The 25,420-nt window shown below is 33.0% G+C and overlaps 1 protein-coding gene across 7 annotated transcripts; it reads left to right on the plus strand.

The window, feature by feature from the left end:
• Window position 1: 1 nt before the first annotated feature.
• CoRest (REST corepressor) lies at window positions 2-25,171 on the plus strand. Of its 7 annotated transcripts, none has more exons than XM_088257127.1 (11): window positions 17-525; window positions 4,183-4,335; window positions 6,033-6,247; window positions 7,824-7,994; window positions 10,577-10,660; window positions 13,255-13,364; window positions 17,604-17,844; window positions 22,709-22,859; window positions 23,535-23,717; window positions 24,299-24,417; window positions 24,784-25,171. In XM_088257127.1, the coding sequence occupies exons 1-11, from the start codon at window positions 417-419 to the stop codon at window positions 24,880-24,882; spliced, it is 1,635 nt and encodes a 544-aa protein (XP_088113253.1). In that variant the 5' UTR covers window positions 17-416; the 3' UTR covers window positions 24,883-25,171. The 7 variants fall into 7 exon arrangements, with proteins under 7 accessions (XP_088113256.1, XP_088113254.1, XP_088113253.1 ...); XM_088257125.1 differs by having other exon boundaries at window positions 31-525; window positions 7,824-8,033; XM_088257126.1 differs by having other exon boundaries at window positions 31-525; window positions 7,824-8,033; window positions 10,580-10,660.
• Window positions 25,172-25,420: the final 249 nt, after the last annotated feature.

Consider the following 25,420-nt stretch of genomic DNA (forward strand, 5'->3'; position numbering starts at 1 on the left):
CATGCGTAATACGTTCATTGTGGTGGCGGTATCAATTTTAAAAATTTCTATTCGGTTGTGCGCGCCTATTTCTGTATCATGCATTACGTTTTATATTTACACGATATATTTATAAAATGTCTTTCATTAAATAATGCGAAGCATTAAAGTAAAAACTTGAATTTGATATCGCTAGATAAATTTTAAATAGTCCATTTTATTTGAATTTGAAAGCATCTGTGCGCAACCAACTTACGAAAGTACAGGCGCCTGTAGAAAAGTTTGCCAATCGCTCGTTGTCAATTTATTGATGTGCCCCGCGGAGTCTGGATTCGGGTATCGGTGTTAGCGATAACTCGATGCGGTTTTTAATCTAATGGTGTGACAGCATCGAAACCTTTTCTCTAGAAGTGCAATTGGACTTTAATTTATCAAACATGGTATTGGCAGAAAGAAATACCGACGGTGTTCGCAACGGACGGAGGTCCAGAGGACCAAGCCCCAATGGACATGGAAGTCCCGGATCTAGCTCCGACGATGAGAACGGTATGTCCTATTTTTCGCTTAGTTTTGTAAAAGACCTGACTAGTCCCATTTATAAATTTTTCCCAAACTCTATTATTTATCCTTTTGCGCGTGTAAAGACTTCCAGACTGTCGCGTCCTCCATTTTGTAGGAGGCTGATGATGCTGAAGCCAGGGCATATGGTTTTTATCTTTAAATTATTTTAAGCAAATAAATACATTCTCTATTGGTGCACCACTAAAAAATATCGTCTGAAATATTCTGGAAAAATTTATTATACTTGTTTTATCTAAAAGTCTGATCCTTGAAGTCTTCTGGGTCCTGACTGGAGTCTTCCACCCGCTCATGCATGGTTTGGTTATAGTTTAATTATGTAGGTATTTTATTTGACATGTTTTCTTTTTTAATTTTGTACTTCTGTACCAGTAAAGAATTTAATTTTAAGTCAGTGCTCAAGAACACTCGCTTTTTATCCCATGCTTTTACCTCAATGGTAGAACAATTTTATTTTCATTTTCTCTCATGTACTATTTCTTGTAAGCCCAGGAATGGTTTATAATAAATAATATTTTATTTTATAAAGTAGTTTTTTCCTCTGGAATTTTATTCCCTGATTTCTCCCTGATTTTATAGAAGAAAAATAAATTTAGCAATGCTCTCAAAAAGTATATTACATACTTAAATGTAAAAAATTTAAATATAAATAATCAAAAATACTTTTTAAGTGTGGGAAAAAAAAATGTAAGAAAAAAGCAGTATTTCTTTTTGTGCTACTTTCATTTTATTAAAATAAGTAGGTACATAGTTAGGATTTTCATAATACAGTATAAAGATGTAAAATGTACACATAATTTTCGATTTTGTAATCTTTTGTTTTGGAAAATGAAAGCCCTGAAACTCTAAGAGGTTATATATAATATCCATACTTATGTTTATTATAATAAAAATATATTTTTTCTCTTGAAATATACCCATAGAAAGCATTAGCCGCACTAAGAAAATTTAATATTTTTGGGGGAAATTGGATTCATTTGACAGAAATATCGATGGAAACTGCACCCAAAAAGTTTTTTTTACCTCTTTCGATATGCAGTTTTTGAATTTCATAACGATGATAAAAATGCTGGGTTATAGTCATGTAGTCATTTGATAGAACAAAGATGGTCACCATAAAAAAAGTATTCCTAAGTAGTGCCTGCTCACATCACTTATTAAAAACATCCTTGTTTTCATTGTGGTTTGTCAGCTATGCCCACTTTTTTGAAAAAATATATTTTTATTAACGGTTTTGTTATATTATCCGACTTTAAATTTTGTATAGAGGCCACGGTGACCCACCTAGTTTGATTATTTTTTTTTTCTTGCATCTAGCGACATCTACAAGGGGTGCCTACCACTGTTCATTGTGCGGCTCGTTTTGTCGTGCTAAAGTTTAGTATTTTAATAATAATAATAAAACCCTTATCCGCACCCCAATGGTGCATAGGGCACTGTGTCATTTAAACGCAGCGTTATCTTGATCGTTTACACATGAAGGAAAGGTGATCAGCCCTCCGCTTCAGGTACCAGTCCATGGTAATATTGAATAAATATTACAGTGAAAAAATCACTTATATTTATTTTACCCCCCTTGGGAATCGAACCCGAGACCTCCAGAACGGTAGCCGAGTGTGCTGACCATTACACTACGGAGGCGGACAAAAGAAAATTTAAGTATAAGAAAATTTAGTATTTTAGAGCATTAAACATGTCCATCGGTCACCCACTTAAACCACTTCATCCTCAGAACCTTTGCATTGTGGTGACTAACTCCGAGTTAAATATGTTAATCACCTTTATAGAATAGAGGAATCAATTTTAACTTCATTTTGGCAGCAGCTATGTTTGCTTTTAACAACTTTATAATAACTATAAAAAAGGTCATTCACCCATGTCATTACATGGAATGACATTGTGATTTTCACTGTCATTGCAGTTTGTCTTCAGTAACTTGTGAAATCAGGTTGTGATTTTAAAGCATGCGTATTTCTTAAGATTAAGACTAATATAGTTTATAGTTCATACTATGATAAGGTCCCTTAACGTTTTCTTATACTGATAGAGTCCACTTTTCGCATCTTATAATGTAAACATAATAGCACAACACATATCGCTCACTCCTTTCAAGAACGTCATAAATCAAAAAACTTGATTTTTCAGGAGAACGTTTTTAAAGTTTAAAAATATAACACAATGTACTAAAAGTAAATATCAAGCCACTTATTGAACTTTTTACTGTGCAACAGATCTTTTAAGTTAAACCTTTATAGGTTTTTCTCCATTTGAAAAATATTTTGTATATTTAAAATAATAATTAAACAATACCTTTTCTTCAAAATGCAAAAATTTCATTTTCTGCCCTGTAGCGAGTAAATATAAAGTTAAAAATATGACTCTTTTCCTGGGATATAGTACATTTTCTGGGCATTCCGAAAACATGCACAACTCAAAATTGACAATTTTTGATTTATGACGTTCTTGAAAGGAGTGAGCGATATATCTATATTATCTGTTCTATTTACTCTCGTTTTGGTCTTTATGGTGAACATATTACAGTAAAACCCCCTATAACATTGAGATAGCTACTGCGTTATTGGAGTGAACGTTGTGAGGGGTTAATGTTTTAAAAAAAATTACATTTCAATTAACGGAAATGACTGAAATAATTCATTAATAAATTTAAAATTAATTTAAAAACATTTGCTCTCTTTAATGTTCCCACCGATAACGCAGTTCTTATCTCAACGTTATATGGGGAGTTTACTATATCTTTGAAAATATGGGGTAAAAATAGTGGTTATTATTTAAGGCGCAATAAATATATGTATATTATGTATTTAATTTTCATCACAGTCCTGTCTATGTTTGACCATAATGTGGCATCTACACACAAAGCAATCCACAGTGAGATGGGTTATGTGAATTGGAAATCCGAGACAGTGAAATGTAAAATACTTTTAGTTTTGTAGCTAGTAGTTTCCCTTACCACTCCCCTGATCGGCTTGATTATTGGCCGTCCATAAATGCACTTTCCTAGACAGTTAACGGGATAGTTTATTTACATTCAGATGTGTGTTTGTCCATAAGTTCCACTTTGGGGATCTCTTTCTAGCGTATTAACATATATGCTGATTTTCACTCCATTATCCAACCAACTTAAATTTTGCACAATGAACCAAATAAAACAGCACGTCAAAAGGTAGCTCATAGAGTTCAACGGCCACCATAGACTATAATACGAATAGGCATAAAATATACGAGAACCTGCTTAAGCGTAGAGAAAACTTTACCGGCATAAGTGCAACGTTTTACCCTGGTAACATTAAACGTCACTGTTGTATAAATTGAAACTGTTTTAATGGACTTTGTTAGTCTTTCTGAGCTAGTTTGTGAAGTTGCATTGTGTAATAGCCTACAATACACCATTTACACTTGGTCACCTTATACAACATTCCACTAAACTGAACCTCGTATAATTTGCCATTCAAAAACAATGAAAAGGTTTTTATGTGAGTTTTATATATTTTACAATTTTTCATTTAATGACTTTAGAACTAACACCGCATTATAATGGTGCTAATTTCTTCGTTTTTGTCTGTTCCGTTCCGATGGTGATTCCACGCATTCCCGGCGTGGCAGTGGTCCCATTTCCGGCGGAGAAGATCCGCGTGGGGCGCGACTACCAGGCCGTGTGTCCGGAGTTGGAGCCACCCGTGGACAGGAAGCCGGACCTGATCGCCGACCGAGCGCTCCTCGTCTGGTCACCCACGGTGGACATACCCGACATCAAGTGTTAGTACTTGCACACTTTTATTATTTACTCTATGTATTAAATGTTAAATCAAACACTGATGTTTTGAGTCTATTAAGGTGTATTTTCCGCTTCCATAGTGTAATGGTCAGCACGCTCGGCTACCATACTGAAGGTCTCGGGTTCGATTCCCAGGGGGGTTCAAATAAATACTAGTGATTTTTTTCACTCTAATATTTATTCGATATAACCCTGGACTGGTACCTGAAGCGGAGGGCTGATCATCTTTTCTTCATGTGTTAATGATCAAGATAACACTGTATTTATATGATGCAGTGCCCTATGGGGTGCGGATAAGGGTTTGAATGAAAAGGTGTATTTTATTGTTATGGCATTTCACAAAATTGATTTTTATGTGTTTTTTCAACAATAAAATACAGCTCAGTAGACGCAAAAAAACCAGCGTTTGATTTAACATTTACTCCTCTTCTTTTTCTAACCCTTATCCGCACCCCAATGGTGCATAGGGCACTGCATCATATAGACGCAGTGTTATCTTGATCGTTAAATACATGAAGGAAAGGTGATCAGCCTTCCGCTTCAGGTACCAGTCCAGGGTCATATTAAATAAATATTAGACTGAAAAGTCACTACGACATTTAATACATAAATTAAAATGGAGTTCTACAAATTTAACGCCAAATCTATAAATAAATCATTTACTTTGTTGACGCGCTCAAAACAATGCATACTTCATAGCATGTATTGTTACCCTGCGACGCAGCAGTGCAGCGTATAGTAAAGGATTATCACAAGAGGGCGGGGTCATATATGATTACTATAGTTGGTGAAATAAACAGAAGACCTGTTGACTTCGTCTTTTAATACATTGAGAACATGTAATCTTACAACTAGACATTGGACATTATATTTTTATTTGTGAGTAATTTACTTTTTAATGTTTTTTTTTCTACGGATAGTGCATTTTTAAAAATTACAATAAATTGTATCTTAATACTTTCTTAGTTCAGTTATATGTGATCCTTCCTCTTCTTCAAACCATTATCTGCACCCGATGGTGCATAGGGCACTGCATCATATAAATGCAGTGTTATCTTGATCGTAACACATGAAGGAAAGGCGATCAGCCCTCCGTTTCAGGTACCAGTCCAGGGTAATATTGAATTAATATTAGAATGAAAAATCACTTACGGTAGCCGAGCGTGCTGACCATTTTAATATTACGGAAGCAGACAACAAACTTGATCCGGGAGTTGAAAATTGTGCAGTTTTGGTTGTATTGCAATTCATTCATATTTGTACGGAGGGAGTCTTTGTTCTCTTGTTTTAGCTGACATTAAAGTTTTTTCAATGCCAAGAATGGTGGCCTAATGAATAATACTTGTCCAGCAGTCTCTTTTCGTGGGTTATGTTTGTATAAAAAAATATGCAAAGCTGCAAATAAAAAATACATGACGGTGGAGAATATTGTCATGTTTGTTAGCTGACTTGACAGTATCGCTTCTTTGCAAAAAAATACATGACTAAATAAATTCTTGAGCTGTTTTTTAGCTGACTTGACAGTATCGCTTCCTTGCGAAAAAACACATCACTAAAGAAATTCTTGAGCTGTTTGTTAGCTGACTTGACAGTATCGCTTCCTTGCGAAAAAACACATGACTAGAGAAATTATCGCGCTGTTTGTTAGCTAACTTGACAGTATCCCTTCCTTCCGCAGTGGACGAGTACATAACAGTGGCCAAGGAGAAGTACGGCTACAACGGTGAGCAGGCACTCGGTATGCTGTTCTGGCACAAGCACGACCTGGAGAGAGCCGTGTTGGACCTGGCCAACTTCACACCCTTCCCGGACGAGTGGACGGTGGAGGACAAGGTCTTGTTCGAGCAGGCATTCCAGTTTCATGGCAAGAGCTTCCACAGAATTAGGCAGATGGTAATAATTTTAATTCTTTCTAGACGTTTAATGTCCCTGTTGTTTTTTTAGGTATTTTTAAAATCATCTCGGCACATCTCGTAAGCTGAGCATAGTGTAGATCAATTTTTGGCAACCTTTTGAGAGACTGAGTAAAAAAAATCAATCTATAAAATTACATTTAAAAAAACAAAAGTTTTAAAGAAAAAATTATTTCCATAAAATTAAATAAATACATATATGTGTGAATAATTTATTTTAAAAAACAAACAATACATAATATTTTGATTAATGGCTACCTTGGTTTTCTTAATGAACTACCACGGAGTACTGATTTAAATTCAAATAAAATCTTAAATCGCTCTCTAAATCAATGTATGATTCTAAGTAGGTACTAAGTTTTTTATGAGTTTAATTATAAATGGGTTTTCTTTTTTGAATTTTTTTAGAAAGTTTTTTGATGTTTCTCGAATATGTATGTGTTTAACTTGAGTCGAACACAGGAATTGAGATTTGCTAGCTTAAGTCTATTCCGCAGCGTATTCTTTAAATAATGTTTTTAAAAAAAATGTAATAAAAAAATCATTATATTTTCTTGCTGGGTAATTCAAAATGCCGTAGTGGGTAATTCAATTACCCGCGGGTAGTAGCTTACCGACCACTGGTCTAGATTATAAATATGGTAGATGCACTAAAACGTTACAAGCATTTAAGCGCAGTAAAATAACAATGGGCAATTCAATACGGGAGTTATGCTTTTTATTTTTTCTTCGACCATACCTCAATTAGTGTATAGAGAACAAGTGTTATTGATTTCTGCGTTCACTCTGAATACAATGCCTGAGCCATAAGATTTCTGTGTTATGAAGGTGTTTATTACTCTGTATTTTCTCCAGCTTGCAACTCTGTTATCATGGCACCGACGTGGTTGATAGTAAAATACCTAGTGACAAGTATGGTTTCGTATATTGACCCCATTTATACAGTAATGTTTGAACAAAGACTGCTGAGAAAAAACAATATTTTGCCCATTGCCATTTAATTCATGTCAAAATACTAAAATCAGTTTTTTTTAATGAATTTAATAAATCAATATTAATTTATGAATTTTTCATAATCGTGAGGCGATTTTAAAAAACTTACTACCTACTTACAATGATATTATGAAAAAGCTTTGTTAACTTAGCTTGCGTTTTACATTATTTTAGAACGATTTCCCTTAACTAGGGCAACAAAAAAATGTTAAATCTTAAAATTATAAAAAAAAGTCATAAAAAAAACGGAAAGATGGGAGCTTTTAGTTAAGTTTCTTAGTCACTTTAAGACCTTAGAATAAGCTCGTGTAAATGAAGACATTGTTTGCAGTAAACGCTTAAAAGCGTCTTTTACATACTATTGGAAGAGAGCAGGAGACATTATAAGCGTTCCGTTTGCTTACTTTTGGTAGAGCGTTAGTGACGCCAAAAAACATTTTCAGATTGGAATTGGGTTTGCGGTTACTTGTGATTAGTATACTAATGGTCGGGCCGCAGACTGTCTGAGATAATTAGGGTCGAGGTTGATACAACAATGTGTTAATTGCCTGGGGTGTTTGCAGCTGCCCGACAAGTCGATCGCATCGCTCGTGAAGTACTACTACTCGTGGAAGAAGTCCCGCACCCGCACCTCGGCCATGGACCGCAACCCTGCGGCCGTGAAGCGCGAGGGCTCCCCCGACCGCACCTCCGATCGCGCCTCCGACGACCGCGAGTCCGATGCCGAGGAGAAGGTACGTGCTCCGCGCTCGCCTCCCGCCCTCACCGAACATGTAAATACCCTTTTATATTATTTGATTTGTAGAACTCCATTTTAATTTATGTATTAAGGTGGAGACTGACCGGAGCATTTCGTCGTAACGTCGCTCGCGGCGAGCATCCGACTATGGATCCGACTTGGAATGCTGTACTGGCTATGCAAATGCTCACATCGTTTTACGTTACGACGAAATGACTCCGGTCAGTCCCCACCTTTAAATGTTAAATCAAACACTGATTTTTTAAATCTACTAAGTTGTATTTTACTGTTGAAAAAACACATAAAAATCAATTTTGTGACAATTGTTTCGCCGATTTTGATTGATGTTTTTTTTTTCAACAATAAAATTCAACTTAGTAGACTCGAAAAATCAGTGTTTGATTTAACATTTAATACACAAACCCTTTTATATTGCTAATCCTTAACTCTTTATACTTCTCCACGTTTTTTGGCAACAAAGTATCATCGTCTTATTATATTCACCCTACGGACGAAATGTCAATTTCACACGTTTCTCAACTTTATATGAAACATGCATCGTTCTTCCCTTTTTTCCGGTATGTGGAAGGATCTAAGACCATCGCATATGTACAGGTTTCGAGAATTAATGCAATATGGATGTTCAATAATGGGCAGAAGGGTGATGCTCAGACTTCCATCTTTTTTCATTAAAAAAGGTTTTATTTACTAAATTTCAAACTTACATTTTTTAAAAATTGATTTGTAAATGTTACGTTTTTGTCATGTTGATCAGCAACAATATTTGCAGTGTGCTTTTTACATTACAGAGAATTTTAGGCACGTGGTTCTAGGTCCTTGATGACCCCGGGCCCCGGGTTAGCTCTTCCAGGATAGGACTACAAAATATAAAACAATTTTTTTAACTTATCGTTTTTTTGACAATGGATATTAGTTTGTCAGCTGAGAATTATGGGAAGAAATGGGCTTAATGGGTCTTTATGATAATCCGGTACCGAGTTTGATTATTGTTTTGGAAAATTAAAATTAAATTGTTATGGCTTAGAGCGAATGAGATCTGTTTAATAATTTTTAATGTAAAAAAAGATACTTTTTTGCCAACTGACGTCATTTTATACCACATTTTTAACCATGTTTCCAGAGATCATTGTATGTATGTACTTGAGGTGATTTGATAGATAGTTAGGTGATAGATATTTATTTTTGATATTTAATCACAGATTTCGTATTTTTGCTTCAGAAGTGCTTTGATATACATATTATGATGTTATTCTATAGTAAGAAGGCTTACATAACTCAAAAATATATACATTTCACCGTAAGAATTGCTTTAATTCGAATGCTCGCAGGCTCGAATCTTAGTATTATGAAATTTAGTAGGATTTTTCGATAAATATATATTTTTATAGTATGCTGCAAACTTTACATAAACTATATTTTATTGATGCGTTTTATAATACATAAAGCTTTCATCTCTCCATTTTAGTGAACAAGTCATTTAAGGTTTTGATTACCATACAAATTCTGTTAATTAGATTAAAAGTGTTAATTCAACTAATGATGCCCATATTCTGATATTCTGATATCAGGGAATAAGAAATATTTTGTTACATTCCCATGTTTTAGGAGTAAAGAGGACATGTTATTCTTAAAGTTAATTTGTTGATTATAAGAAATTATTAAATATTTAGCTAAAAGCCTATACTGGAATAGATGTTGCAAAAAAGACTATAACCGAAGTGTTAGTAAAATTTTAACTGGATCCGATTTTAAATCAATATTTTACGTATCTTAAATAAACATAATCTAAGTTCTAAATTTCCCTCTACATTATTAAAATCAATCGTTTTTTGATAACTAAGAGTTTCAATTGTTTTTTATTGAAACTGTATATCATAGAAAATACATATATATTTTCTGTTCTCAATTTTTTTTATTCAAATTCCTGTAAAATATATTTCTATTCACGAAAGTTATATCAGTAACGAATATATTTACTCAAAATAGAAATTTGAGAATCTATCTTTTGTATATAATTTTTTTTTTCTATAAAATAATTGTTAAATACAATTTTCCAACAAAAAAAAACAAATCCTCCAATATGTACTGATTTACTATTTCACCTAAAAAGGTGCATGCAATAAAAATGTGTCCAATATGATAGTAATACTTAGCAAATAATTTTCATCCAAGACCTCCATATTTACATACGGCTGTGGATTATAATTGAATAAATTCCAGATGTGTAACGGTAAACCATATATTTTGATGGTCAATATTGAGTTTACTCTGAGAAATTAAAAAAAAATCAGACAACCTTAAAATGTCTTTCTAATATATACACACGTATGATAACATTATACGTATATGATTCATTCTGTACTACAAATTATGTTCAACAATTTTTTTCCCGTGATTTCATAATATGGAAGTTTGATGATAGTTTGTTTCATACACCATTTTGTATTAGGAAACGGAAGACTATGACGTGCTTGGCAAAGATGTCAAGCTGGCTAACTTTGTGCATACACTGTTTTTTCTTTCCTCTATTGTTCTGACATGATTATGTGTGCTCAGAAGTGGACCATCCACCGCGGCATTCGGAGAGGCTCGGGCTCACCCCCCCCGCCCCTACCGGGCCGCCCGTCCAGCCCCCCCCAGGTGGGTCACCCCCCCCCCGTCACACTTCTACTGTATCATCAAACCGTCCCCTCATTTCTCTCACTTTTGTGGCTATTATTGAGTTTTAAAGATACCCCCTTCAACGGTGTTTTAATTTTTATACATCTTCCTATCTTCGCTTGTAAATTAAAATACTTTTTAAATTTTATTTATTGCAAAGCGAAGGAAAATTATCGTTAAAAGAAAATAAGGGTTTTTTCAGTCGGGGATTCGACTCGCAGTCTCGTAATTCACTTGCCTTTCCATGTATGTATGAATTCCTCATCTTTAGTTTTTATATAAATTCACTATGAATTCAATTTTTATGACACCTTCACATTAAACATAAGTATGATCAGCTTTCTAATTTTACAGATAAAATTAATGCTGTTAAATACCATGATTATTATTTATCACAATTTTGGTATCGATGTGTGCCAATAGCAATTTTTTAATTCTAATTCATATGCAATTTTGTCCCCTGATTAATGATAAACCAGTTTTCTGCAGTCAAATATAACATGTTACCAAAAAAAAGGCACATCAATCCAATCAAGTTTATTATATTTTCAATCTACTTCACTTTGTAATCCCCGAGGTTTATCTTAACCATGATGAATTTTATCTTGTAAATTTCTTACGACTGTTTAGAAAGAAATTCCTAATATATCACTAGTTCAAATATTTTATTATGTAAATTCTCAACGTAAAATATTTTATAAAAAATCCTACCCAATTGCAGATATTAATTCCGTAATAGATGCGACTCGAAAATTGTTATTCGTTCCATATTTTCTCTCACACGCAGATGTTTTCAAAATTTCAAAAACCGTTTTTGGCAATAACCACCAAAACAATGTAATGCCTCAAAATTTGGGAGACACCTTCTTCTTTTAATTTCGCCTAGACCTTTCATCCACTTTCGAGTAGATGCACTCATTAGATGCATTTCTTTATCGCTATCATCATCATTAAAAAAACTTTCATAATGATTTGCTTATTTCCGACATCATCTTACGTTGCTTTATTAATGATCCACCGCATTGTCTTCTTTATTCCACCACTGCTCTCTACCAAGGTTCAACCTTGGCGTGGCAGGCGTAGCAAACAACAGATACTGCTTTATCCCCGCTGCAATTTTTATTCCTGTGGCTATACGCAGTAGCAACTTTTTATAATTTTTTTTAGTTAGGTTCCTGCCGTAATATTTTTATTTTACCGGGATACAATGCCGGCTAAAAGAATCTATTATGTTTATTTTAAAAGATATTTGCACTGCCAATGATTATTATTTTCGTTACTACTTTAAATTTTTGTTGCAATGAAAACATTAAAATAAACTTATCGACTAAAATAAGTACAATTTATTTTATTCTATCTGTTATTATTGTTAGTTGAAATTCAATTCATAATGAAAGAAATCACATATTATTTTTTAATGAAATATTTTCCTTATTTATACTGACTTCTTTCTTTTATATCTTAGTTTATTTCACATACCAAAATTGAGAGTTATGTTTAATTTTGAAATATCATCCTAAAAATTTTAGTCTCTTGTACATTTTTTTCCTACTTCATTTATATTTTTTCTTCTCGACGTTAGAGCTTACTTAGTGTCATGATACTGATGTTAATATGATTTCATTTAGATAATAACATACTGCTCTTTTAGTATTCTTCATTATGGTTTATTTGACTGATTTGTAGAATTAATTGAAGGATTTAGTTGCTAAACCTGCTGAAGTAAATGATGAATAGCTTGCGATGTACGAGGCCGCTTCTGCAAGCATGGACACATTATTATTTGATATTTTCAGCACCCAGCCGTGGTATGGCGCTAGCTAATTGAGCCTACAGCATTTCTTCCTACTCACTCCTGCATGCTTCCATATTTTAACATAGCTTTAATTCACATTAACCCCTCGAGATTCACAAGACAAGTTGCCCTCTGATTTGACAGTCTCTAAAATGTGTGCAGAAAATGTGAAATTACTCTTCTTTGGTCTCCCCCATATTGGCATCCTGAACTTATAAAATAAGAGGCATTCGGGAGTTTGCTCTAAATTTGTATGTCAAACCCTTTGGTTGTCAGCTCTTAAGGCTGGAACTGTAAATAATTTGTAATTTTAACATTTGAATTATAGTATTTTGGTAATAGTAAAATATTCACCGTAAATGAATCTATCATCCGATTTTTGACTAAATATTTTTGAATTATGTATGTTATTTAGCGAAACAAATTATATTTTGGTATTTTTTTATTTGTATAGATTGCCGAGGAAACATATGTTAGTACAATTTTACTTGTTTTTTTGTGTTGATTATATATTTTGTAAGTTTGATAAATAATTTACTCGATCTAAAGTCATTTTATAAATATTAAAAAACAAGTTTTTATCTTAAATGATTGTTGATCAAACTATTTTCCACAGTGACTTTGGATATCTAGTTACAAAATAATCATTTTATCTTAGCATATTGATGAAGGAATATTTTTTTGAATTGCATTCACTTCCAAATGACCTTTTTTAAGGAGAGCATTTGAAGTGTTAGCAAATGCCACGCAGAGTGATTAGATAAATTGCATACTATAGGTGGGCCGCGAGGGAAGCGGAGGTTGGTGTTCTGTGTGCGGTATACTTTGCAACGAAACCACCGCCTACAACACACATAAACTGTGCAACGCCTGCTACACACACGTCAGGTGTGTACTCTTCCTATACCATCGAGCGCTACGTCGACTGCCCGACCGCACCCGACCGCATCCCCGACTGCCCGACTCTCCAACTACCCGACCCGACTACCCGACTACGCCATCCCAGCCTGCATTACAAGCGACACAAAACTGTCTTATACATCCATCTTGTATACCAAATAAATTTATTCAAACTCAAACTATTTGCTAAAGGACCACAATGCATTTCATTAACTTTATTTTGCCAAATTTATAGTTACTTGTATTACATCCAATTTATTATAGAAAGAATTTAAGAAACCAGTTTACATAAAAATATTTTTAGGAAATATTGTGTACTTTTTTACAGTGACACACATTTACGGCTATAATTTTTAAAGCAGTATAATTCATATCTTACATAGCTGTACGGAAATATGGTTGTAACAGAACAGTTATATGATGTAAGAAGACATTTTTTCTCTTATAAAATATGTCTACACCATAATATGTGCATTGTTTTAATGATTATTCAAAATTATTTTAAATATTCATACAAGTGACTCCTGTATGAAAAAAGTGTGCCAATGTGTTAAAAATATTTAAAAGTTACTGTAGAGTCAGCAAATTTTAGTCATGCCTTATATAAACTGTTTAATAAAGTGTTTAAATTTTGCACATTGCATCACGTTGATCAGCAAAGTTAGTAATAAACTGATCAAATAGAAATTGTCTACGGACAATATCTAGCGCCTATTAGTCTGTGTCAGGTAAACCTGAGGTAGGCCCGGGACTGATCACGGAAGCACATTGACAATCTTTTATTGAGTGTCGCATACTTGTTATTTTGAAATTGACTTCGCATTTAGTATTAGAATTAAAATTCATTTCTTTTGACAACACCAATGGTTGAAAAACTAATAAAAACCAGACACATGTTTTACTGTGTGAATTGGTCACAATTATATTATTATTAATTATATAAAAAAATTTTTGGTTAATTTGTAATATTGTCAAAAAAAAATCATCTCGTAAGCAGTTAAGTTCGCAAAAAGTCATTTGGGTACTTATTATTTTTTTTATATTTGCTTAGTAATATAATAATAATGGTCACTGATTGAAAGTTTGGATAAATAGTTTTGTTTCCCTTGTAATACAACCTTTGTTGATATAATGGCTTGTTTTCTCAGCCCATTCCCAGCAGTGGCATGTATTACGATACCCCGACCTAACTGAGACCGACCCACCCTAATGACCGACTACAGCTGTAACCGACTAAGTGTGAGCATTAGTGATTTAGTGTTTATTTTACCGTTCAGATTCAGTAATTCGGTGCATAAAATATTATTCATTTCAATTCTATTTCTGTTTTTTGTTCATGTCCTTACAATTTATATTCTATGTGTTTTATTATATAACAAATACCAATGAAAAAAATCTCGACAATCTAGTGCATGATGCGAGTTATTCATGTTTTTTTTGTGATTTTTTTACCGAGTATTGCAATACGAAATGTCTTGTAGTACATTTATGCTTATAAACAAATACGATTTGAAATATTTCCTATTTACGGAAAGTATTAAGCTTGTCGCACATATATTGCCTCGGCACGATATCACCATCGGTTTGGAGTCAGCGTGGTATCTTTCTTTAGCCTTCAATACATCGGCCTTGCTGGCACACTAAGACAGGGCATCAGCTCAATTGCGAGCTGTCTACCTCCCATGTAGCTAAATTTGCGGTTGATAGTAAGGGAGAGTACACGCTTATAACATATGTCTCGTTTTAAATTAGCATTAAAGAGTAGCAAAATACAGAAGAAGTCCGTTTATTTAAAATTGAAGCAACCGATTTTTACTGAAAATTTCAAATGGCAGAATACATAATCGCCAAAATATATTCGAATGTTTGGAGGACTTTACAATGGATAGTAACAGGTATTTTTCGTAAAATATGAAAAAAGTGTAAATCTAATTTTAAAAGTTTTTAGTTCAGAATAATTTGTCAAACTGATCAACTGGTTGACTTTTGGAATATGTATGTGTAAAATTCAAACATGAAAATAATATCGTTCCAATTATTATACAAAAATTCTAAAAAAACTTATAAAAAGTTTAAAACTAACAGTAGCTTAGAAATACTAAAATTAAATATAAATATAAACATATTTAATTTATCCCTCGCTCTTACGACATTCATATTAGATACGCCTAAAAAACAATATAATTAATTGTAAATATAGTTAGTTTTTGTTTTTTTTTTCCCTTCACAATTTTCAACATGAACAACAGGAAACATTTGAGAAGACAGAAATTGGTATTTTTTGCGTGTTGTATGGACTGTTAAAAAAAAATAGAGCCAACTAATAAATTAGAGTCATAATTTGGGGCAAAAACTTTTTGCATCATAAAACATGCTAAATATTGAATTATTAGTACAATTTATTACGAAAACTTAATTTCGGGACCTTGAAAATGGTTAAAAATATGAAGCAAAAATTATCAATGTTTTAATTCATGGACTTTTACCATATTATTTTTCTTTTAAGACTGAAAAATTACTTTTAACCATTTCCGTAGCTTTTCACTGTCTCTTGAAGTTGAGCCTTTTTTCAATTAAAATGTTCTGGGAAAAAAAGCACCTTATCATATAATTACGTGGTGTAAATAAAATGGTTTTGAAAATCTGATGAACTAGATTAAAAGACGATTTTTAACAACTCGAATCGCGGCGACTGCAAACCGTTCGCGTGCAGTGAACACATACCATAGTGTTATGGCGTCGATAAGTATGTTTGAATGGAATTCCTTATAAATCAAAGCAATTTGAGACAGTGTTAGTATGGTGCCGAGGCGATATATGTGAGCCAAACTAGGGTGTTGATATCTTTCGTTTTCCTAATTTTTATTGTGTTAAATATAGCTAATATCTTTTATGTTTTGTGAGCTCTTGTCATTAACTTTTTTAAATTCTTGTTATTAAAATTGTGTAGAAATATAATAATACTGGAAATTAATAACACAGTTCACTAGCAATGCCGCCTATTTTTTGATAAACCAAATAAATCAAATTGCCATTAATATAAAGTACTAATTATTGAACTTACTGATAAAAGACTTGCATAAAAAATATTTTTTTCTACATAGATTAAAATATATTTAACAAAAATGAAGAATAAGTGTTGTAAAATTCAGCTAAATCACCTGAAATAGTACACAATCCTATATTAAGAACACAAATATAAGTTAATTATAATTTTACAAATGTGTCAACTGCTAGGTTTTTACACTTCATAGATAGACGTTAAAAACATTTAATTCTTTGTCATATAATACTGCTATGCTAGTAAAATTGCAGTATAATAAAATAAATTAAAAATATTTGGCAAAATTTTGTGATGGTTGTCACATTTGAACAAAATGTGCCACACTAAAAGTGTGTTATTTTTTAATATTTGTGAGCCGATCAGTTATTGAAAATTATAACCGCCGGCTTAAATTTCATTTTTGAATCGGCATTTAATACTGTCATTTAGATTTATATTTATATTACTATATTTTAAAAAATATATTGTTTAGCTCAATTATCTAAATGGCAATAGTGCGTAAGACTGACTTACGTATGATTCGAAATTCAAGCTATTATTAACACACTTCGGGAAAGGTATTTCTACCCGTTCGGTCGATTGATGCTTAAGAAGGGAAGGGTATTTTTACCTTCTGCTCTGGCCTCATTTCAAATGCAAAAAAGAAGGAATAATTTCATGTTTTTATATGAATATCCCATTCGCTTTGTTCAGGTCCTAACTATATGTGCATAATTATCAAATCCCGTCGCCAGCGGTCCGCAGATGTAAAAAATGCCCATCTGAAATCGGCTGTCCGAACTCAAAACACAGTAAGGGACATCTTTTTGTAATAGGTTTTTTTTTGCATTTTTGGACTAAGTAGATTCTACTTAGTCCGAAAATGCAAAAAAAAACGTACTAAGAAAAAAATGTCCGTTACTGTGTTTTAAGTTTGGATAGACGAAATGTGTCAAATGTATAAAATAAAAAAAAAATAATAATATACTTACAATTACTCATGAGATCGTAGTTAATGGTAATGGGTAATAATCCAGTAAATTTGTAGGAACATACAGGTTTTTTTGAAAACTTACAATAGGAAGATGCAACGCTAGCGAATGTGTCCGTAGTTTCCGGTATTATTATCGCCTTGAGTCAAAGAGGGGGGCATTGAAATGCAAACTAAATGAAAGCTAACTCAGGCGCACGGGCATAATGCGGCCCGTGTGCGGGCCGGTGTCCCGGCGCGGGGGCCCGAAGCAGGCCCGCTTCAAGCACCGCCTGCCGCGGGGGATATACATCAACTACGACGACCTGGTGGCCATGGCGGCTTCGCCGGCGCCCGCGCCCTCCGCGCCCCCGGGCGCGCCTGCGGCCCCGCCCTCGCAGGGCGACGCCATGCTGCACGCGCTGGACCGGGAGATCGTGTCGCTCAAGAGACAAGTAAGCGGCCTGCGGGAGCTACATAGCCGGCCCGACACTAAACACTTACCTATTTTGTAAATTAAAGGCATTGATAACTTTGCGGTATGGTAATGAAACATTCTCTCCTTATCGTCCATTGTTCACTTTGTGTAATACCACTTTTATCAACACTTATTCGTGACTGCAGGTTTTGGAAAATCATTCCATCGTGTGGTCATTAAAATAAAATTATTACGATTTGACATTTCGCTCACTCCTTTCAAGAATGTCATAAATCAAAAATTGTCAATTTTCAGTTGTGCATGTTTTCAGACGGTCCAGAAAATGTACTATATCCCAGCAAAAAGGCATATTTTTAACTTAATATTTACTCGCTACAGGGCAGAAAGTGTTTTTTTTGCATTTTGAAAAAAAAGTAATGTTTAATTATTTTTTTTTAACATACTAAATATTTTTCAAATGGAGAAAAATTCTTCAGGTTTTACCTAAAAAGATCTGTTGCACAGTAAAATTTCAGTAAGTGGCTTGATATTTATTTTGAATACATTGTATTATATTTTTTAACTTTAAAAACGTTCTAAAAAATAAAGTTTTTTGATTTATGACGTTCTTGAAAGCAGTGAGCGATCTGTATAAAAAAAATATATAATTAAATTAATAAAAAAAATTAAATAAATAAAATTAATTAATTAAAAATAATAAATGGAATGATTATCTGAAACCGTTTTTTTTTTTTTTTAATATAAATGTTAACCCGCAATAATTTTATTTTAATGACCTCACGATGGAATGATTTTCCGAAACCGGCAGTCACGAATAAGTGTTTATAAAAGTGGTATTACACAAAATAAACAATGGATGATAAGGAGAGTGTTTTTTTAAACACTTATCTACTATTCTCAATGTTGTTAATATTTAAAGCATTTACTTTGTGGTTAGTCATTTTTACTTTTATATTTCTATACAAAAATGTTAGTAATATGTATTAGTATATAACCATTCACTGCGATTTTTTTGTGTCCCGGTTTCGAGATGTACCTGTCTCTTCGTAAGGACAATCACTATAACAGCATACAAACAATACCACACGTCACTAGCACTAATAAATGATGAATAGTGCTATGGTGGTGATGTGTAGTATTGTTTGCACACTATTCTAGTGATTGTCTTGAAAAGGGACGGGTACGTCTTGAAACCGGTAGACAAAAAATCTTGGTGAGGGATATATACTAAAATTACATCAAAATATTTTTGTAAAAAAATATTAAAGTACTTATCTACTACTCGCTAAAGTGACACGGATATTGAAAGCTTTTAATTGTAAATTCACAGTAAAATCGGGATACAATTTTGTTTCACATTTTCTATAAATTTCGCAACTCAGTTAATAAATAAATAATTAAAAAAAAATATATTTGTGAGAAAAGGTCTGTCAGGAAGCCTAATGCTTCTGTATCAGATCTGGGAATGCAGTGGGACAGCTTTCAATACTCGCTAAAGTATATGAATATTGTCTACGTAGCTCCAATTCTACTCTTGGTTCCAAGGTTCAAAGCATTGCTGACAGATGTGGCAATCTCCGGGCGTCGCAGTTCTAGATCTAGTCTTAAACTGTAGGAGAACTGGTCCATAGAATTTATATAAAGACGATTCTACTCGACACAATTCTTTTTCTACATGCTGAAAACGAACCGTGCATATTAATTTTTTGTAATCAGATTACTACATTATTTAGTCCTCTATTTTCTATATTACATTTATAAATAAAACAAATGTCATCATTTGTGTTATGTATAATTATAGTGATTTTGGTAAAAATCAAATATTCATAAATTTTTTCAATGTCATCATAACCTAATAAATGGCCAGGCTGGAATTTTTGTAAAAAAAACAAATAATCGTCAATGTTTTCAATGTCACCATTACGTTAGTAATTGTCTAGTCAGGGATTTTTGTGAAAAACAAATGTTCATCTTTTTTTTTCAAACTTTTTGCTGACAATACGGATTAACTTGCTGACGATACGGATTAACTTGCTGACGATACGGATTACCTTGCTGACGATACGGATTAACTTGCTGATGATACGGATTAACTTGCTGACAAGCGGTCTTATAATTCCAAAGCCATTCATAGCTTCATACCATAGTGTAACATATATTTTATTATATTGTATACCCACGCACAGGCTATTCTTAAATGGGATTTTTTTTGTTTGTTTTAAAGATATATAAATTAATACCATGTACCGAGAAATATGTAAAAAAAATATTAATAAGTAAATGAAGTATGTAATGTTAAAGTTTTTTACTGTATGGAGTTAAATCGGTAACCTCCATATGGAATACCGACCCCAATTATTGTATGAATTTTCGCACTCCCGTTATCAAAAAATAAAAGTAAACAAATTTCCCAGATTTGTACTGCATTTCATCCTCTTTCAATGCTTTGCCACCAACATGCATGCAAAACCGGTCTTCGTATGAAGTGTTCACCTTAGAGTTATATACATAAACCAGAGCTTGCGTGTACAATTTGTTCTGCACATAGCTGAGGAATTGCTGATTTCTTCTGTTGCAGGAGTTCATATGTATTCATATCCAATTAATATTATTATATTGATAGATGGATAGCTTCTAAAAATATTAAATTGTTTAGTAACAGATAATGATAAAAAGTAAAATGGTATAAATGTGAATTTTTTATATGTTTTACTTATAAAAAACTTTTTTTGAAGCTGGGTTTTTAGCAATTAATAGAATTGTTGTGGAATAGCCACTTTGTTCGAAAAGTTACGGTTCGCTGCTTCCCTTTAGTAATGGTTTCTATGGATATACTCGTTCTCGTATACGGTTTGAGATTAAGTACCAGAGTCAGGTTGCTAGAATTGGGATGCTCAGGGATTACCGTGTTTGTTCCCGATGTTCTGAAATCTCAGCTCTATTTTTGGTTATAAGTTCTTGTTGATTCTTTTCTTGTTATTTTGCTCAGGTTTTTTTGAGTTCAAAATTAACACACAACCAATGATAATAAATGTGTCCTAAAATATCAAGAGTGTGAATAAAACCCAACATAATCTAGAAAAATGCTATCCCCGTTTCTGTATCAAATTAGAATTTAAACAGAGGGATGCATCTACCAGATTTAAAAAAAAAATGAAGATTAAAAATGATGATTTTTTCAACATCGACTCCCCAGCGTCCTAAAGTTTAGTTTTTCAATTAAAATCTCACAGTGAAAACTTGCTTCGACTACGGGAGTGATAATTAAAAAAAATAACAGTTAAATTTTATAAAAGTCAATTTTCTTATTGAATAACTAATATGTTTGTATGGATATAAAAAAATATAATAAGTTATTATTGTACCAAACCTGAGTAATAAGTCCATTTTAAGGCGGTATTTAAATTTCTTGCTTTGGGTATATGTTTGGGTATATACAAGACATGTTTGAGACTTTTTCTAATAAATATACATATATACGGTTGAAATTCCATTTAGTAAACTTCTATTTAGCTCAGCTCTTCCAAAGCAAGTTCTTGCCTTCTAAGATAATGAACTCTAATTTTCTTTTTATCAATTATTTTTCTGTGGTAATTCTTTATTCATGTCCAATAATATCAATTTATGATTTCACACGGTGGTATGCAAACATATTTAGAGTCCAGTATGACAATAATTCCCATTAATTAATTTTTATCCAAGATTTCTGCGTTCACAATGAGCTGTACAATATTATTGAAAAATTAAAAGAAAACAAATTGAAGAATTTAACTGGTTTTCCTAATTCATATACACCTACATATATCGTAGTCGTACAGGAGAAAGTGACCAACTGACAAAACGTAAAATGTTCAGGAGGGCCATTTAAGTCACTTTTACTTGGCAAGAAAATAAACATCAATGCAGTTAGTCATTTTTTATACTTCTAATATATTATACTTCCATGTTTAAAATCCTTTGGGATTTTTTTCTGGGCAATATTAAGCTAGTAAGAAATCAAATAGTCAATGATCACATTTTGAAAAAAAAAATGCACTTGGTCACTTTCTCCTGTATGACTACGATATGTGTAATTCAATTTAATACGGAAATGATTTATATTTAATATTATGAATTTTTTACATAAACTTTTGTTTGCTAAAAAGCTTCTTTTTTTTTTTGTTTACTTCACAGTATGGAAGATTGACAATATGTAAAAAAAAAAAAATATCGTAAAAAAAAAAAATTGTATCCACGGAATGAAGTGATCAATTTGTATATTTTTTCTTATGATCAATTTGCCTAGTCAAAATTCATATACTCGCGCTATGCAAAATTTGATTCCTGTAATAAGAATATTTATAATAAAAGTACATATATAATTAGTGAGTTCGCCGGCTCTGTAGCCCTCTTAGGCTGTTATTTTAAGTATACCATAGTCTGTTCATTTTATATGTGTAAATTTAACACATGTCTTTGTATTTCTGCACACATTTTATTGAATCTTGAGTACTAGTGATTCACTCGCTTTGTTTTCCGTGTTGTGTCCCGATCCTATCCAGTGCCCACCCCGGTTCCCACATGATCATGTCTAATTTAATGAAATGTACATCACACACCCGGCTATAACGGACTCCTTTCGTAATACATTTATGTGTTTTAATAACATGCATGACTGATGAAAAATCTGCTTGAATTAATACAAATTTGAAGTTGAACTGGAATGATTTTAGCTGTACATGTAAATAACTGTAAAGCACAGTTGTAATAACTCTAAAAAGTTTTATTGAATGACTTGCTAATAATATTTATTATATCTAAATGTTAGATAGTAATTTTTGCCTCTATTTTAATGTGGTTTATAACTTTTTGTTTATTTATTGTAATATTTCCATCTATAGGTGCAGAATAATAAACAACAAATCAGCGCGCTGAAGCGTAAAAATTCCGAAAGCATCGAAGACCTTAGAACGGCGGAGCTAAACTCCAAAGTGAATGCTCGGTGGACAAATGACGAACTACTATTGGCGGTACAAGGAGTCAGGAAATATGGTATGTCGTTTTATCAATTTATCTCTGAGTCATGTGAGATGACTTATATATTTAGGGTGTGGCATGAAGATCTACCACATTTCAGCGGGTCATTGCACGGACTATAGGGGGTTGGGGGTTCCTGCCTGCCTCATATCATGGAGTTTTTATTACTCTACATCTTGGTTAGTTTAGGTTAAGTTAATTAATAACAATGCTTTTGTGATTGCTACGCAGAGGGTAACATTATTTGTTTAAAAAAAAAACTTAAATAATAAGAAAAGCAAAATTAACAAAAAATTTAACTCACTAAGGACGGGAAAGGTATTTCTACCTGTTCAGTCGATTGATGCTTAAAGACAGGGAGTGTTTTCACCTTCTGCGCTGGCTTAATTACAAAGGTAGAAAATAAGGAATTATTTAATGTTTTTACATAAATATTATGTACCAATCTCTTTGTTAAGGTTTAAACCATGTACACAATTATCAAAACCCGTCGCAAGCGATCTGCATGCGTTAAAAAAACACCCGTCTGAAATGTGTTAATATAATCATTCAACAATGCTTCAATCTAATAATCAGAGAGTAGCCAACTTGAAATAAAAAATAAATATTTAAATTTCTCTTACTTCATGTGTTTTTTCCCAGGTCTCAAATGCTTCACTCTTGGTAATGTTTCAATATCATTTGTTCCAGGCAAAGATTTCCAGGCAATAGCCGAGACGATAGGCACCAAGACGGAGTCGCACGTGAGGACCTTCTGGGCGAGCTACCGGCGCCGCTACAACCTGGACGCGGTGCTCAAGGAACACGAGGCCGAGAGCGGCGGCGCCGGGCCCTCCCAGCCCCTGCCCAGCTCCCTTGTCGACCTCAACATTGGTAATGCACCATTTTCGTTATTGTTCGAGCATGTGCGGGCTGCCACTTGCCTTTGAACGAGTTTAATCCCTACAATTAATTTATGAAATATCTGGCATTGTCGTTTTCTGACACAAAGGATATATTTTTGAGTCTTTTAGTGTTTCAGTCTCCAGGATTGCATGACATTTGTTTGACCCTGTTGAATTGCTAATGAAATAACGGGCAAATAAATCACAATGGCGCTTTACCTATTTTAGATCATTTTTAAAATTATTTTTAAAAAAAATTCATCATAATTATCATCAGATTTAGTGGTGTTTTATAAAGAAAATATGATAAGATAAATAAGACAAATAAATGAGTTATTAAAAAAAATTGATTGATATAAGATATTGAATCAACAGTGTCTATTGTATTGTTTTTAGGGATCAACCTTATTAATTTATTTTTAACTGTACACATTCACTATAATTTTTAAGACATATAAACTAAATATGCTATAAATCCTTGTACATAATAGGCATGAAGAATTTTCAAAGGCAACTAATAAATATTATTTAAAGGATTATTTTAAAAGGGAATTTTTATTTTGTCCACAGTAAACAATGGCAACAGTGCAGATAATGGCGATACTGTAAATAATTCCTCAACAACTAATGGCCCCGCTGCTGGCAGCATTGGAAGGTGTACCACCCCTATTGGAGTTAAGGATGACAAGGTTAGTATTTGAATGTATTAATTACATCATATAAATAGTGATTCACACAAATATATATTTTTAAATTGTATGATGGAGCCATGATACAAGAAGATGAGAATTTCTTATCGAGTTTTATGTGTTTATTGTGTTTATTGTGTCAGGTTGTGGTCCCGTGGTTAGTTTCTCGGACTCTCGAGTCAGAGTTTCTGGGTTCGAACCCACTCGACCGCAATTTGATACCTATTTATATATTTATATTAATGAGCCGCTTAGGTTCACAGAAATACATTGTATGAAATTGAAGTATTTTTTTAAATGATAAAAACACAATTATTTCTCTTTTAATTATATATTTTTTTAAAACTAAAACTTGCATTTTTCCAGATGGAGGTAGACAGCGAAGGCTGTGCGCTGGGCTCCATAGCGGAGCAGGGGGGAGCCCCCACCACCCCCTCTAAGCCGCAGAGCAAGACTGCCAAATGATCCGTCGCCCCACCCTAGTCTAGCAGCCCGCGCCTCTAACCTAACCTAACCTAACTGTATACCGAGTACTCTAGTACTGCGCACTCTCTGCATACACACCCTATGACTTGGGAGAATCTTCCTCCTTCAGTTTGCAAACTGTATTGACACCTTATGTAAATTATTCATCACATCGACTATGGCGGATACCGAGAAATACTAACATCGGATTATATATAAATTCTGTATCCATGAAATTTTTTGACTGTGGATGTTGGATTTAAGTAAGTTTACAATATATACACAAAAATAGCTTGATAATTCAGATTTTTAATTTGGCAGGATTTTTGAAATGTTTAGCCTGAAATTCTAAATGAAATTACGAGAAATTTGCAAAAAAATTCATTGTTTTTATTTTTATTTTGCTAAAAAAAAAAATACTTTTGAAGCAACGCTCAGCATCACTCAATGTACATGAAATAGGCTAAAACAAACCTTATTTTATATATATATTTTTTAATTTTAATTTTGGTACCTTTTATTTCTTATTAAAGACTTT

This window comes from Brachycentrus maculatus, unplaced genomic scaffold, assembly GCF_059751285.1.
Source record: "Brachycentrus maculatus isolate JH-2025_06_01 unplaced genomic scaffold, ASM5975128v1 h1tg000071l, whole genome shotgun sequence".
NCBI lineage: Eukaryota > Metazoa > Arthropoda > Insecta > Trichoptera > Brachycentridae > Brachycentrus > Brachycentrus maculatus.

Coding starts and splice junctions, on each gene's coding strand:
- CoRest (XM_088257125.1), top strand. CDS start 417: ATGGTATTGGCAGAAAGAAATACCGACGGTGTTCGCAACGGACGGAGG. Junction 13,365..17,603: donor GCCTGCTACACACACGTCAG/GTGTGTACTCTT, acceptor AAGCTAACTCAG/GCGCACGGGCATAATGCGGC. Junction 17,845..22,708: donor TCGTGTCGCTCAAGAGACAA/GTAAGCGGCCTG, acceptor TTCCATCTATAG/GTGCAGAATAATAAACAACA.